This window comes from Propithecus coquereli, unplaced genomic scaffold (assembly GCF_000956105.1).
Source record: "Propithecus coquereli isolate 6110/MARCELLA unplaced genomic scaffold, Pcoq_1.0 Scaffold128, whole genome shotgun sequence".
Taxonomy (NCBI): Eukaryota; Metazoa; Chordata; class Mammalia; order Primates; family Indriidae; genus Propithecus; species Propithecus coquereli.
Window position 1 is genome coordinate 1,037,360 of NW_012136969.1, and position 17,645 is coordinate 1,055,004.

General features: G+C 41.9%; 1 protein-coding gene across 1 annotated transcript in view; it reads right to left on the minus strand.

Annotated features, from left to right (window-relative positions):
* GABBR2 (gamma-aminobutyric acid (GABA) B receptor, 2) overlaps positions 1-17,645 on the minus strand; it is a 377,813-nt gene that overhangs the window by 54,529 nt on the left and 305,639 nt on the right. Inside the window, exon 13 of the mRNA XM_012638275.1 lies at positions 15,217-15,339. Coding sequence (XP_012493729.1) covers positions 15,217-15,339 — 123 coding nt within the window. The remainder of the gene's footprint in view (positions 1-15,216; positions 15,340-17,645) is intronic.

Sequence of the window (17,645 nt, forward strand, 5' to 3'; positions counted from 1 at the left end):
TATTCTGAAATAAAAAAAAAAGTGAAAAAAAATTCTCTCTTCTAGCTCTTTGAAAATAAGCAATAAATTACAGTTAGCCATATTCATGCTACAGTGCTACAGAACAAACACCAGGACTCATTCCTCCCACCTAGCTGTAATTTTGCACTCGTTAATCAACCTCTCCCCTTCCCTCCACCAGACCTTCCCAGCCTCTATTACCCATAATTCTATCCCTCTACATCCATGAACTCAATTTTTTTAGCTCCCACATATAAGTAAGAATATGTCATATTTATCTTTTTGTGTTTGACTTATTTCACTCAACCTAATGTCCTCCAGGCTCATCCACATTGCCATGAATGACAGGATTTCATTTTTTACGGCTGAATAGCATTCCCTTATCTATATATACACTACATTTTCTTTATCCTTTTTTAAATCTTTTGATGGGCATTTAGGCTGATTCCATAGCTTAGCTATTGTGAACAGTGTAATAAATACAGGAGTGCAGGTATACTTTTGATATACTGATTTCCTTTTCTTTGGATAAATACCTAGTAATTGGATTGCTGGATCACATGGTAGTTCTATTTTTAGTTTTTTCAGAAACATTCTCACTATTTTCCATAATGGCTTACTAATTTACATTCCTAACAGCAATGTATAGGAGTTCCCTTTTCTCCGCATCCTTGTCGGCATTCGTTTACTTTATGTCCTTTTGGTAATAGCTGTTCTAACTGGGGTGAGATACTATTTCATTGTGGTTTTGATTTGCATTTCCCTGATGATTAGTGATTTTGAGAATTTTTTTCATATACCTGTTGGCCATTTGAATGTCTTCTTTTGAGAAATGTCTAATCAGATCCTTTGCCCACTTTTTAATCAAATTATTATTATTTTTTGCTATGGAGTTGTTTTAGTTCCTTGTATATTCTGGATATTAGCCTCTTGTTGGATGAATAGTTTGCAAACATTTTCTCCCATTCTACAGGTTGTCTCTTCACCCTGTTGATTTTTTTCCTTTGTTGTGCAGAAGCTTTTTAGTTTAACATACTCCCATTCATCTATTTTTGATTTTTGTTGCCTGCGCTTTTATAATATTATCCATAAAATCTTTGCCTAGACCAAAGTCCTGAAGTGTTTCCCCTATGTTTTCTTCTAGTATTTTGGTAGTTTCAGGTCTTACATTTAAGTCTTTAATCGATTTTGAATTGATTTTTGTATATGGTGAGAGACAGAGTCTAGTTTCATTCTTCTGCATATGGATATCCAGTTTTCCTAGCACAATTTATTAAAGAGGGTACCCTTCCCCCAATGTATATTTGTGGCATCTTGGTCATAAATCAGTTGGTTATAAAAATATGAATTATTTATGGGTTCTCTATTCTGTTCCATTGGTCTATGTGTCTGTTCTTATACCAATACCATGCTGTTTTGGTTCTTATAGCTTTGTAGTGTATTTGGAAGTCAGGTAGTGTAATGCCTGGAGCCTTGTTCTTTTTGCTCAGTATTGCTTTGGTTATTCAGGGTCTTTCATGGTTTCATACAAATTTTATGAATGTTTTCTCTATTTCTGTGAAGAGTATCATTGGCATTTTGATAGGAATTGCATTGAATCTGTAAATTGCTTTGGATAGTATGGTTATTTTAATAATGTCAATTCTTCTAATCCATAAACATGGGATTTGTTTATGTCTTTTTCAATTTCTTTCATCAGTGTTTTGTAGTTTTCATTGTAGAGGTCTTTCATCTTCTTGGTTAAATTTATTCCTATGTATTTTTTTTGTAGCTATTGTAAATTGAATTGTCTACTTGATTTCTTTTTTAGCTAGTTTGTTATTGGTACATAGAAACACTACTGATTTTGGCATGTTGATTTTGTATCCTGCAATGTTAATGAATTTGTTTATCAGTTCTAAGAGTTTTTTGGTAGAGTCTTTAGGTTTTTCTAAAATATATAAGAAGCTGGATGTGGTGGCTGAGCTGGGCTCAGTAGCTCATGCCTTTAATCTCAGCTACTGTAGAGCAGTAGCATCATTTGTTGAGGCAGAAGCATCATTTGAGCCCAGAAGTTTGAGACCAATCTGGGACATACAGTGAGACCTATCAAAGAAAAAAAAAGTATGAGATCATATCATCTGTAAGGAGGGACAATTTGACTTCATCTTTTCCAACTTGATGCTCTTTACTTTTTTTCTTGCCTATTGCTCTGGCTAGGACTTCCAGTACTATGTTGAATAAGAGTGGTAAAAGTGAGCATCCTTGTCTTGTTCCAGTTCTTAGAGGAAAGGATTTCAGCTCTTTTCCACTCAGTGTGATGTTAGCTGTTAGTTTGCCATATATGATCTTTAGTGTGTTAAGGAATGTTCCTTCTATGCCTAATTTGTTGAGAGTTTTTTATCATGAAGGGATGCTGAATTTTATCAAATGCTTTTTTTGCATTTATTGAGAGGATCATATGGTTTTTGTCCTTCATCCTGTTGATGTGATGTATCACATTTATAGATTTGCATATGTTGAATCATCCTTGCATCCTGGGGATAAATCCCAGGATGGTGTATTATCTTTTTGATGTGTTGTTGGGTTTGGTTTGCTAATATTTTGTTGAGGATTTTTGTATCTATGTTGCAATAGAAAAATAAAATTATGGGATATTGGCCAATAATTCTCTTCTTCTGTTGTGTCCTTATCTGGTTTTGGTAGCAGGGTAATGCTAGTCTCATAGAATAAATTAGGAAGAATTCCCTCCTCTTGAATTTTTTGGAATAGTTTGAGAAGAATTGGTGTTAGTTCTTTAAAAGCTTGGTAGAATTCAGCAGTAAAGCCATCTGGTTCTGGGCTTTTCTTTATTGGGAGACTTATTACTAATGCAATCTTAGTACTTGATATTGGTCTGTTCAGGTTTTCTATTTCTTCCTGGTTCAATTCTGATAGGTTATGTGTGTCCAGGAATTTATCCACTTCCTCTAGGTCTTCCAAATTATTGGCATATAGTTGATCATAATAGTTTCTAATGATCCTTTGTATTTCTATAGTATCAGTTGTAATGTCTCTATTTTGCTTCTAATTTTATTTATTTAGGTCTTCTCTCTTTTTTCCTTTATTAGTCTAGCTAGCCGTTTATCAGTTTTGTTTATCTTTTAAAGAGACCAACTTTTCATTTCCTTGACCTTTTGTATTGTTTAAAAATTTAGTTTCTATTTCATTTAGTTCTGCTCTGACCTTTATATCTTTCCTTCTACTAATTTTGGTTTGTTCTTGCTTCTCTAGTTCTTTGAGATATATCTTGGCTTGTTTATTTGAAATCTTTCTAATTTTTTGATGTAGATGTTTATTACTAAAAATTTCCCTCTTAACATTGCTTTTGCTGTATCTCGTAGATTTTGGTATATTGTGTTTCCATTTTCATTTGTTTCAAGAACTTTTTTGATTTCCTTCTTAATTTCTTTTGATCCAATAGTCATTCAATTTCCATGTATTTTTACAGTTTCCAAGATTCCTTTTGTTATTGATTTCCAGTTTTATTCCATTGTTGTCTAAGAAGATACTTGATATGATTTTGATTTTTAAAAATTTGTTGAGACTTGTTTTGTGGCCTAACATATGGTCTATCCTGGAAATGTTCCATGTGCTGATGAGAAGAATGTACATTCTGCAGCTGTTGGATGAAATGTTCTGTAAATGTTTGTTAGGTCCATTTGGTCTACAGTAAAGATTAAATTTCATGTTTCTTTGTTGATTTTCTGTCTAGGTGAGCTGTCCAATGCTTAAAGTCCCAACCATTATTGTATTGGGGTCTATCTCTCACTTTAGCTCGAATATTTTCTTTATATATCTGGTTGCTCTGGTGTTGGGTGCATATGCATTTCCAATTGTTACCTCCATTTGCTGAATAGATTATTCTGTCATTATATAATTATCTTATTTATCTCTTTTTATGTTTTTTGACTTAAAGCCTATTTTGTCTGATATAAGTATAGCTACTCCTGCATGCTTTTGGTTTCCTTTGTGTAGAATATTTTTTTCCATCCCTTCGCTTTCAGTCTGTTTGTGTCTTTACAGATGAAGTAAGATTCTTGTAGGCAGCATATAGTTGGGTCTTGTTTTTTTTTTTTCTTTTTAATATATTCAGCCAGTCTACACCTTTTAATTGAGGAATTTAAACCATTTACATTCAAGGTTGTTATTAATAGGTGAGGACATACTCCTGCAATATTGTTAATTGTTTTCTAATTGTTTTGTATATCCTTTGTTCTTTTCTTCCTCTTTTAATGTCTACCTTTATGACTTGGTGATTTTCTGTAGTGATAGCATGTAATTCCTTTCTCTTTCTCATTTGTGTATCTGCTCTACTAGTGAGTTTTATACTTTCATGTGTTTTAATGATGGTAGATATTATCCTTTCACTTCCAAATGTAAGACTTCTTTAAGCATTTGTTGTAGGGCTGGTCTAGTGGTGATGAATTTCCTTGGGTTTTGTTTATCTTGGAAAGGCTTTATTTCTCCTGCATTTCTGAACGATAGCTTTGGTGGATATAGTATTCTTGGCTGGCCTTTTTTTTTCTTTCAGCACTTTGAATATATCATCCCATTCTCTTCTGGACTATATGGTTTGTGCTGATAAAACTGCTGTTAGTTTGATGGAGATTCGCTTATATGTGACTTGATGCTTTTCTCCTGTTTTTTTGAATTCTCTCTTTGTCTTTCACTTTTGACAATATGACTATAATGTGCCTCAGAAAGAATTTTTTGGATTGAATCTATTTTAGAAGTTTTGAGCTTACTGTATATCTGTACAGGATGTATATATCTCATCTCTTGCAAGACCTGGGAAGTTTTCAGCTATCATTTCATTAAATAGGTTTTCTATGACTTTTTCCATCTCTTCTCCTTCTGGAACTTCCAAAATTTGAATATTGGTTTGCTTTATAGTGTCCTGTATGTCATGGAGGCTTTCTTCATTCTTTTTTTTTATTATTATTCTTTATTCTGTTTTTTTTTTTTTTTGGTCTGGGTTATTTCAAAAGAACGATCTTGAGTTCAGAAATTCTTTCTTCTGCTTGATCTAGCTTGTTGTTGAAGCTCTCAATTGTATTTTTTATTTAATTCATTGAATTCTTCAATTCCAGGATTTCTTTTGTTTTTTTATGGTATCTATGTAGATACTGAATTGCTATTCAGATCATAAATTATTTTCCTGAAAAAATAAATTATTTCCTGATTTCTTTGTATTGTCTATATGTGTTCTCTTGTATCTCACTGAGTTTCCTTAAGATCATTATTTCAAATTTCTTTTGCAGCATTTCATAGATTTCCTTTTCTTTGGATCTGTTACTGTAGAATTACCGTGTTCCTTTGGAGGTGTCATGTTTCCTTACTTTTTCATGTTTCTTGTGTCTTTACATTCATATCTGTGCATCTGGTGTAACAATTGCTTCTTCCAATTTTATAGATTGGCCATAATGGGGAAGGAGTTTTTCCTGTAGATGTATCTATAGTGTTGGTTGGGTAGGGTACTTCGGCTATGATTCAGAGTGTGCACAGTAGTATAGTCTCTACACGGTTTTGTTTTGTTTTTTTTTGCTATAATCAACATCAGTGGTGTCTGTAAGTATCTAAGTGGCTTAGGCTGTGGTTGTTAGTGGAGGCTGTGACAAAGTTTTGCTGAGGATGGGGATGTAAGGCAGGCTGGTCCTTGGGCCCCTGAGTAGTGTATGTGGGCACTGGTGCTGGCAGTGGTGTACCAGGTATGTTTGTCCTCAGGTCCTTGGGTCCCAGGGTGCTGTATATGGGCACTAGTGGTGTCAGTGGGGACCCAGGAAGGATGGTCCTTGTGCCCCCAGGCAGTATACATGGGTGCTGGTGGTGGCAGTAGTTGTGGTGGACCAGTCCTTGGGTCCCTGTGTGGTGCTCTTGGGTGGGCAGCAGCCGTGGCAGGCTGGTTGGGCCAGTCGTGGGGCCTCTGTAAGGCACTCATGGGCACTAGTGGTGGTGACAGTAGGCAGGGCAGGCCAATGCTCAGGCTCCTAGATAGCCTGTGTGGGTAATGGTGGCAGTGGTGGTCGTGGGCAAGACAGACCTGTCCTCAGGTCCCTGGATGGTGCACACAGGAACTGGCAGTGGTGAGGGGGGCAGGCTGGTCCTCAAGCTCCCTGAAGACTTGCATGGGTGTATGACAGTCCTGCTGCTGGGGGTGGGGGTTGGGTGGGGAGGGGAGGGTTGTTGTCAACAGTCCTAGGCAGGCAGCTCTTAGGCTCTGGGGAGCCCATGCTTCAGCTCCCTTTGTCCCAGGGGCAGCCTTCTTGGTGTACTGCATCATATATTCCCTGGGGTGTAGGACACTATGGGCTACAGTCCTGGAGACTTGGCCATACTGCTGTCTCCAGCTGGTGTCATGACTCAACAGCCCTTGCGCAAACACGGGGGCATATCATTGGGGCTTTAGAGATGTGGAGAAGCCAGGGCTTTTGGGCCCCAGGGCCGGATGCAGGCTGATGGGGGCTGGGATCTCAAATGGTGCCATGCTGCAGTAGCTTGGGTCTCAGGGGGGTGAGTGTGATCCAGCGTGAATTTCCTCTTTGGAACAATGCAGTCATGTGGACTCCAGGCAGCTCCTTATTCCAGGCACATGGCCTGTGAGGGATGAGGGGCTCTTCTGTGGCTAGCATTGCAGGTAATTGTGATGGGAATGTGGACCACTGGGGATTTCCTATTTAATGGGGAGTCCCTCCTGGCTCTGAGCCAATCCTGGCCAGGCTGCCTGCTTCGCTTCCCTCTCCTTCCATGCCTCAGAGGGTCCACGTCACTTCTCTGCTGAATTCCAGGGTTCTCTCTTAGATGCTTCCTTTGATGTGTCCTGTTAAAGCTTTATCATGAGAGTGCCCCAATTCAGTCACATCTTCAGGCTCCACTTCTAGTTCTAGTTCTCTTGCTATTTCCACCGTATCTGCAGTTACATCCTCCAGTGAAGTCTTGAACCCCTCAAAGTCATCCAACAGGTTGGAATCAACTTCTTCCAAACTCCTGTTAATGTTGATATTTTGACTTTATCCCAGGAATCACAAATGTTCTTAATGTCATCTAGAATGGAGAATCCTTTCCAGAAGGTTTTCAATTTACTTTGCCCAAATCCATCAGAGAAATTACTATCTATGGATGCTATATCCTTATGAAATGTATTTCTTAAATAATAAGAGTTGAAAGTAGAAATTACTGCTTGATCCATGGGCTGCAGAATGGATGTTGTGTTAGTAGGCATGAAAAAAAAACATTAGTATCTCTGTATATCTCTACTAGAGCTCTTGGGTGACCAGGTGCATTGTCAGTGAGCAGCCATATTTTGAAAGGAATTTTTTTTTTTTTTTTTGAGCAGTAGGTCTCAACAGTGGGCTTGAAACATTCAGTAAACCATGCTGTAAACAGATGTACTGTCATTGAGGCTTTGCTGTTCCATTTGCAGAGTACAGGCAGAGTAGATTTAGCATAATTCTTAAAGGCCCTAGGATTTTTAGAATGGTAAATGAACACTGGTTTTAACTTAAAGTCACCATCTGCATTAGCCCCTAACAAGAGAATCTGCCTGTCCTTTAAAGCTTTGAAACTTATGAAAGTCCTAGATGGTATCTTCTTCCAACATAAGCCTGTTTTGTCTCCAGTGAAAATTTGTTGTTCAGTGTAGTCACCTTGATCAATGATCTTAGCTAGATCTTCTGGATAACTTGCTGCAGCTTCTACATCTGCGCTTGCTGCTTCACCTTGCACTTGTATGTTATGGAGATGGCTTCTTTCCTTAAACCTCAAGAACCAGCCTCTGCCAGCTTCAAACTTTTCTTCTGCAGATTCCTTACCTCTCTCAGCCTTCACAGAATTGAAGAGAGTTAGGGCCTTGCTCTGGATTAGGCTTTGGCTTATGGGAATGTTGTGGCTGGTTGATCCTCTATCCAGAGCGCTTGAACTTTCTTCATATCAGCAATAAGGCTGTTTAGCTTTCTTATCATTGGAGTAGCACTTTTAACTTCCTTCAAGAGCTTTTCCTTTGCTTTCACAACTTGGTTTAACTGGTGCAAGAGCCCTAGCTTTTGGCCTATCTTGGCTTTGGACATGCCTTCCTGACTGAGCTTAATCATTTCTAGCTTTTGATTTAAAGTGGAAGATATATGACTGACTCTTCCTTTCACTTGAACTCTTATAAGCCATTGTAGGGTTATTAATTGGCTTAATTTCAATATTGTTATGTCTCAGAGAATAGGGAGGCCTGAGCAGAGGGAGAGAGACAGGGAACAGTTGGTTGGTGGAGCAGTCAGAACACATACATTTATTAAGTTTGCCGTCTTATATGGGTCTGGCACCCCAAAATAATTACAATAAGAACATGGAGGATCCTTGATCATAGATGAGTATAATAGACATAATAATAATGAAAAAGTTTGAAATAGCATGAAAATTACCAAAATATGACACGGAGTCACAAAGCAAACACATGCTGTTGGAAAAATGGTGCCAATAGACTTGTTCAATGAAGAGTTGCCACAAACCTTCAATTTGTAAAAAATGCCATAACTGCAAAGCACAATAAAGTGAAGTGCAATAAAACTAGGTATGCCTGGACCAGAAATGAGCAATTGAAATTTGAAATTAAATACACAACCCCACCCCATTTACATCAGTACCCAAACAAAAATAGATATAAATCTAATAAATTATGTATAACATCTATATGAGGAAATCTACAAAACTCTGATGAAAGATAATCAAAGAAAGATCTAAATAAATGGAGAGATAATCCATGTCCATTGATTGGAAGACTCAATATCATTAAGATGTCAGCTTGATCTGTAGCTTCAATGTAATCCCCATCAAAATCCCAGCAAGTTGCTTTGTGGATATCAACAAACTAATTCTGAAGTTTATATGTGGAGGCAAAAGACCCAGAAGAGCCAACAAAACATTGAAGAACAAAGTTGGAGGACTGACTTCAAGACTTACCCTAAAGCTATAGTAATCATGACACTGTGGTATCAGTGAAATAAAAGACAAATAGATCGAGGTACCAACAAGGAGCCCAGAAATAGGGCCACCCAAATATAGTCAACTGATCTATGACAGATATGCAAAGGCCACCTAATGGAGAAAAGATAGTCTTTTTAGCAAATGGTGCTGGGACAAGTGGACGTCCATATGCACAAAAAGAAATCCAGACACAGATCTTACACCTTTCACAAAAATTTACTCAAAATAGATCATAGACCTAAATGTAAAATGTAAAACTGTGAAACTTGTAGGATATAATAGGAGAAAATCCAGGTAACCTGGTGTTTGGCAATGAGTGTTTTGATATAACACCAAAAGCATGAGCTATGAAAGAAAAAACTGATAAATTAGATGTTACGATTTAAAACTTGTGCTCTGTAAAAGACAATGTTAAGAGAATGAAAAGATAAGCCACAAACTAGGAGAAAATATTTGCGAAACACATATCGAATAAAGGAACTGTATCCAAAATATACAAAGAACTCTTAAAACTCAACAATAAGAAAACAAACAATCTATTTCAAAAGTGGGCAAAAGATCTGAACAGATACCTCACCAAAAATACATATACAGATGGCAAATAAGCATATGAAAAGATGCTCCACATCATGTCATTGGGGAATTGCAAAGTAAAACAATTAGCTACCACTATACGTCTATTAGAATGGCTCAAATCCAAAACATCGACAGTACCAAATGCTGACAAGGATGTGGAGCAATAGGAACTTTCTTTTATTGCTAGTGGGAATGTGAAATATTAATAGTACAGCCACTTTGGAAGACAGTGTGGCAGTTTCTTACAAGACTAAACATACTCTCGCCATATAATCAGCACTTGCACTTCTAGGTATTTATCCAAAAGTGTTGAAGACTTATGTCCACACAAAAACCTACACACAAAGGCTTATAGCAGCCTTATTCATAACTGCCACAACTTGGAAGCAGAAGCAACCAAGATGCCTTTCAATGGGTGAATGGATAAACAAACTGGTACATCCGGGAAATAGAATATTATTCAATGATAAAAAGAAACGAATTATCAGGCCATTAAAATGTATAGAAGAACCTTACATGCATATTACTAAATGAGAGAAGCCAGTTTAAAAAGGCTACATACTGTATGAGTGCACCTATATAACATTCTGGAAAAGGAAAAACGATGGATCAGGTGTTGCCAGGGCTTAGTAAAGCATAGAGGATATTTAGGACAGTGAGTCTATTCTGTGTGACAGAATGGTGGATACATGACATTATGCATTTGGCAAAGCCCACAGAACTGTACAACACAACGAGTGGACTCTCAAATAAACTATGGACTTTGGTGAAGAATAATGTATCAATACTGGTCCGCCATTTGAACAAATGTACCAGACAATGCAAGATTAATAATATGAGAAACTGTGGGGGTGGGGTGTGGGGAGTACATCAGAACTCTTTGTACCTTTGATAAATTTTTCTGTAAACCTAAAACTACTCTACGAAATAAAGTCTATTAAGTATAAATTAATTTCAAAAATGATATACATTATCCTCTCTGAAGAGTAGATATCATGCGTACGTACAATTCGAAGAATAATTGCCAGAACCTCGCAGGCCCCGTGTGCCTTTCCCGACGGTGTCTTCCTGACCTGCTCACCAAGAGGTAATCACAACCTTGAATTTCATATTAACAATTGCTTTCTTTTTCTTTTTTTATGTTTTTACTACCTAGGTATATATCCTTAAATAGTATTCTGTTTAGTTTCTCCAGTGCTTGAACTTTAAGTATGTGAAAACATATTCTGGGTATTCATGTGTGACTTGCTGTTTTTGCTCACTGCCGTGTTGTTGAGCTACGTCCGGCTGATGTGTCTGGCTGCGGATCATTCATTTCCACAGCTGTGCAGCCTCCGCTTGTTTGAAAATACCATAACGCGCGTATCCATTCTGTTCCCGTGGGACGTCTGGGATTCCCACGGTTTTTGGCTGTATGGACAGTGCTGCCATGAGCACCCACGCTTGGGTCTCCCGGGGCACGCGAGTGAGACTTTCTAGGGATGCGCCCTAGTGGAATTGCTGGGCTGTGGAGGGGGGGGGTTGCATCTCTGATGTTATGTCAAATTATTTTCTAAGTGGCTGTGCCCACGTAGCAGCTTCCTCACGGTGCGTAGCCTTCCACTGCCCCGTGTCCCCCCAGGACTTGTTAATGGGACAGGCTGCTGCTCTCGGAATGCACGGCCTCTGCCTGATGTCCTTCCTGCTCCTGCACCAGCTCATACCTCCCTGGCTCTCAGCTGAGAAGCCTTCCCTGACCCCCCGAGGCCAGATGGGTGCCCCTCCCCAGGCTCCACTCTCCCCAGCACGCCCTGTCGCGTAGGGTGTGAGTTAGCCACAGACTCGTCTGTCTCTCCCACTGCTCTGACGGGCCCTTGAAGGCAGGGCCACTTCTTTTTCACAGCTGCCTCTCTGGAGTCCGGTACGAGGCCTGACGCGTAGCTGGTTCATATTATGCATTTGTTAAATTTTGTCTAATAAATAAGAGTGAGGCTGGAATCAGTCTGGGGTACGTGCAGAGGCTGGGGGTGCTCAGCCACAGCCAGAGTCTTGGCAGCGGCACGGAGGCTGTGATCGGGCTCCAGGGCCGCAGCCAAATGGTCAGCCTGCTCTGAGGGTGCTGGGTGCAGCCCCTGAAAGGGGGAAGAGGTTGTAAAACCAGCACTCAGGACCTGCCCCTCATGGCTAAAAGTGCACCGCCCAGGGTGGAATCCAGGCTCTGCCACTCACTGGCTGAGTGACCTGGGCGAGTCATAAAGCTCTCTGTGCCTCAGTTTCTTCATCTATAAAATGGGGACAATAATAGCTCCTGCCCTGCAGCGTTATTATATAGATTAGATTAAATGAGCTCTTACGTGTAAAGCATTTAGAACAGTACCTGGCACATGACAAGTGCTATATAAATATTTATGACCCAGATATGAATATGAATATGGATATGGAGCTGGGCTGCCCTGGTGGGGCTCCAGGGGATGTTCGTTCCCCTGATACGCAGTGCCCTCTCCAAGGGAGAATCTCTTCCATCACAGGCACTTCCTGTTATCCTCCAGCCCCTTGTCCTGTTTATTTACTTCTAACTGCTAGCAGAATCTATAAGGATCTGAGGTAACAGTGCTAATGTGACTGTGTGTTTAGTCCCCTCCCCGGCTAGCCTGTAGGCGCCGTGAGTCCGAGGGCCATGGCTGCCATGATCACTGCTGTCTTCTCATGGAAGATGCCATGGGTGCTGGGCTGGGCACACAGGGGCTAGCTCAGACGTGGCCCAGCTCAGACGTGGCCCAGCTCAGATGTGGCCTAGCTCAGACATGGCCCTGTCCTGGAAAGGCTGGGGGGCCAGTGGGGGTGGGGCAGAGCTGTGCCCAGCAGGGTGGACAGGGCAGAGTGCTGAGTCCTGGTGGGTCCCTGGGAAGCAAAGGGAGCTGGGCAGAGCAGGTGCTCACCTTGGCAGAGCCAGTGAACACAGAGACATGTCTCCGCATAAGTCCTTTACTTGGCAGAAAAGATTCCAGAAGGGTGTACGGTATGGGTAAAGGCTTGCAAGTGTGACACAGAGCAAGGTCTAGGCATGGAGACCTAAAGGTGCTCAGAGAGTCAGAGCAGTATCTGAAGTAGGTATAGGGGAGGAGGGGACAGGTTAGAAAGATCTTTGATCACCTCTCCCCTAAACTTAGGCTTTCTGGTGAGAAGCCCCTTGAAGGAGACTTCAGGAACCCCAGCCCCTGGGCACACCGCTCAACCTCCGCCCCATGTCTGACAGTGGCGGGTTTGCAAGAAACCAACTGACAGCTCAGCGCTGTTTGGTGGAAAAGCCACAGTAAACAGGGCTGTGGGTGGACAGATCAAAGGGTTCTGCTTCCATGGCAACAAGCGACAGGCCAACCCTAAAATAAGAAGAGAAAAGGAAGAGCACGCCAGAAAAGGTTCAGGGAGAAATCTCAGCACATACCGAGAGAAGCACAGAGACAGCACATCTGGGCCTTGCCTGGGACAACCTGGGTGGACCTGGGCAGGGCTCGCCCCCTTTCCAGGCTCAGTTTCCTCATCTGCACAGAAAGGCACGTCTGTGGTGCCGCAGGGCTCCTCAGTATGAGAACCCTTGCCCTGGAAGGTCTGGAATGCGTTAGGGTTCTCTGCACAGAGCCGTCGACGGCAGCAGTACTTATTACAGAACAGAAGGAAGGAAGGCAAGATCCATGCTAGCAAACGGTCAGTTACACAAACTGGCCTGCACAGGTTTATTTTGTTTAAATGGTCCACGGGACAGGCTTCTCCATCTCCAGAGTCTGCTGACTCAGGTTGGCTCCAGCCCTGCCTCCTCTCCCCACCCCAGCTGGAGCCTCGGGGACCCCTTGTGCACACTCAGCCCCCTTCACCTTGGGGGGAGGTGGCAGCCATTCAGTCTCCCAGTCTGCCCTTGGGCTCCGCCCCGAGCCATCTGGGTATGGTCTCTGTCCACCCGGCCCAGCTCCAGGCCTTCCCACGAGCTCTGCCTGATTCACCCTCCTCCCCACGCCTGATATCCTGGGTCCTCGGTCTGCCCATTATTCCAATTTTAGTCCTCATCTGTAGAATGTGAAAACATTTCCCTTCCCTACCCATTTCCAGATCTGTGGCCAATGAACAAAGGGCCAAGAAAGGCTGGGTGAGGTCGTGGGTGAGAGGGTAGCTAATGGTATTGTCACTAACCTGCCAGGTAACCTGGGGTAAGTTATACAACCTCTCTGGCTTGCTGTTTTCCTCATCAGTAAAATAATAGCATCTACTTCCTGAAATTGTTGTGAGAATTAAATGAGCTAACACATAATGCCAGCTGTCATCATCATCACCGTTCTTATCATCATTACTGCTTGCTATTATCACCATATCATCATTACCCTAGGCTCTCTCTAGCTCAGGCGCCCCATTAGCCAAGGATAGCTCTACTAGTGTTGACATCCTGTCTGGATTTCTCAATTCTTGGGGCAGGCGGGGAATTCTCTTGTGATAGATTGGGAGGCAGCAGGTGCTATGTTGCCCACTGTGCGCAATGCATGGTGACTAGATGTCACCTCCCCTCTAGAAGCAGTCTGTCTGCTTCAGTGGACTCGGTTCCTGCCCCCTCAGCCCACGGGCACAGTCAGTGTCAGGTCCCTCCTCTCTGCCAGCTCTGGTCGTGTCTATCTGGAGTCCTGCTTCCTTCCAGGATGTACGTGGAAGGGGGTGAGATGGAAGGACACAGTCTTAAATCTTTTTCCTAAACGGCATTCTCTGCCACTGCTCTGATTGTGTAACTTCTTGCTGAGCTGAGTAAACGCTCTGTCTGTCTCGAAATAAATGAGGCTGAGCATCTTATTTGCTAGAAAACCTTCTTGTCTAGAAGGATAAAAACCTCTGTCCCCAGTGCATAGAATTTCCAGTTTAGTTTAAGAATTCACACTAACGTCCACCAAAAGATTTCCCTGATAAAGCACTGAGAGGAATGGAGAAATTTGTTCTATCAGTAGACTTTGCTACACCATATAGAGATCCTACCTAACAGCACACTCCAGGGTAGCCTGGCTCCATCCAACAAGACATGTCTCACTGTTCAAGGAGAAAGTCAACAAAACTACAACTTCCACAGGGACTGGAACTTCCCTAATCTGGAGCATCCTGGGAAGACCAGTGTGAGTTCAGGGCAAGGCTGGATGCAAGACAGGTAAAATATATATATATATATAGTAAAATATATATATATATATATATATATACATATAAATAGTGCTTTTATGTACAGTTCTTTAACAATTATCTGATATAAAATGCATGAAAAGAAATATATTGCTTATCACTTTGAAAATCATATAGTATCTAGAAGGAGCTATCAGAATGTTTATTCCCTAGGAGCACGATTCCGAGGACTTACTTTAAAGGAGAGATAAAAACGCGATGTCATTTCTCAAATGATGGATCCCATAAATGGCGGCTTCTACAACGTATGAGAATAAACTCTTAAACAGCCCAACATCTCCCCTTAATCCTGCATATATTAATATTAATATTAACTTCTTTCCCGACACCTTATATTTGGCATTCCTGAGATAGTATCTGTCTCAAATGGAAGGAAATGGAACTAACGGGGTGCTCCCGACGGGGCACTGGGCGGTCCTGGAGCCGCACAGCCTCCCCGTCCCTGCGGCCCCTGCGGCTTACCTCCATGCTGTACCTCTCCACTGTTCTCCGCAGGGGGTCCACGGCCTGCCAGCAAATCAGGATGCACAGGTCAATCAGCAGCATGCCCCCCACAATCACAAGCAGCTTCTGGTCCTTGATGATCTGCAGAGAGGGACGGAGTGAAGGGGGCAGGTGAGGGAGAGCTTCCTGACTCTCCACCACCCACAGGATAAATCTGGCCAAGCTCCCTTGCTTGACATTCAAGGCCTTGCCCACGCTTGGCCCGACCACTCCACAAACATACACGTGCACGTTGTTGAAGTCTGGCCATTCTTAGTCTCTGGCCGAGCTGTGATTCTCATCCTCTGGGTCTTTGTAGGTGCTGGTTCTTTTGTCTGCAACACCCTATTCTTTCTGTCTGGCAAGCTTTTAACAATCCTTAAAGACCCTGATCAATTATCACCTCCTCCATGAAGTCCCCTCGAACTCCCACAGCACAACTAATCACTCCCATAGCACTTGGTTCACATAATTATCAGGAGCAACCACAGTAGTAAGAACAATGAATGAGAAGAATAGCTAACACTTAATGAACTTTGTGCCTGTCTCTAGGTTGATTGTTTTACATGCATTATCCCATATAAAGGCAGATACTGCCATTATTCCCATTTTACAGATGAAGAGACTGAGGCTTACAGGGGGCTAAGTAACCCGCTCAATATAATAAAGCTAATGAGAGCTGAAGCCCAGATTTGAACCAAGCTCCTCCTTTCTTCAGAGTTCACACCCTCAAACATTTTCAGCACCAACCAGACACTATATTAAGTTGTCACATGTCTGCCTTCCTCAGTAAACTGGGGCACCTCAGACAGAAGGGAAATCTGTTTTATTTATTTGTGTACCCTCAGCGCCTAACAGGGCCTGGCATGAAGTAGGTACTTAAAAGTTTGATAGGTTGAATGAACATGAAAGAGTGTAAAAAGAAGAAACATAACTCCTGTCCCTTTTTGTAGCCTGGGATATTTTTGTTACACTGTGAGATTCCTACCCCACTTTAAATCGTTTGATAGGGATTGGCCTGCGGACAAATACTGTCTGTCAAAGCTGACCTGTATCTCACTTATTGCATGTCTGTGTATCCCCCCAAGCCGCAAAATAAAAGCTAATGTGATGAAGTAGTCGTGGAAAAGACTCAGGGAAAAATAAACAAAACTAAGGCAGAAGCTTAAGAAATATCATCAGGTCAGGCTCTTAATGATTAAAATAATTTTCAAAGGAGAAATAGAAACTCCAGAGGCCTTTCTGTTGCCAAATGTGAAGAGAACAAGGAGAAAGTGTTGCTGAGTTACTGCCAAAGAGATCGAATCTACCAAAACCACTTTACCCGGGGGCAGGGCACTGGCAAAGCCCTCTCTTTGAGATTTGCGAGAAGGATCCAGTGAATGGATGAGGCTTTGCAGAAACCCAGCTTAAGCCTCACCCTCTGGAGAACTAGGCAATTCCATGCTAGCCTTGAGAAACTGGGGCAAAAGGCAGAAATGTCCGAGGAGCTTAGGACTTGGAGGACATGCTCAAATGCGGGCATCTGCCCAGCTGGGCCTGACCCCTGAAGGCCCTAGTCCCACCTTTCAGCTGGCACATGCCTACCCCGATTTCAAGATTGAGCACAAGCGGCTTCTTCTCTGTGAATCCAGGCATGCCCTGCATGGGGCACAGATGACTTTAAAAGATGAGTACCAGAATTTCCGTCTTACAAATGAGATAAAGTAAGGCCCTTCTAATTTTAAGGCTCAAATATGAAGTTTGCAGTAGTGTGGGGCAGTGGAATTTGGAAGGATTTGGGATTAAATGGACCCCAGTTAGAATCCTGCCTCCATTCCTTGCTACCTGTGTGATCGTGGACAAATCACTTCCCTTCTCTCATTCTGCATTTCTCATTCGTAAATGGCCAGGGGCACGGGGAGGGAGAGATCAGGGAGGCTCATGTATTAAATATTATTCTTCAACTATGGTATAAAGGAAAGGACAGAGGTTTTGAAATTAGAAGACCTCATTCTAATTCCAGTTCTTATTAAATGTGATCTTGGGTAAGTTGCTTAACCTTGCTAGACCTGTTTCCTTCTCTTTAAAGTGGGGCCAGTGATCCCTAAGTTGCAGAGTTGGTATAAGAATAAAATGAGATGATATATGCAAAGCACCTAAGATTGAGTCTGGCATAGAGAAGATGCTCAACGGGTGGTAGCTGTTTGGCTACCATCACTTGAGTTTTGACTAGTAGCGATGCTGGGTTTATGTTAGGACAGAGTGACATCTAGGGGCAGAGTGTAATATTGCGCCTCAGCTCTACTAGACACAGGACTAATCCTGAGACAGATTGGATCCATGGTGGGAAGATCCTGAGAGTGAGAGAAGAGCACATGGCCAATTCCTTTTTGGCACTTTTCCCACAGCTTGGCACTTGATCAGTG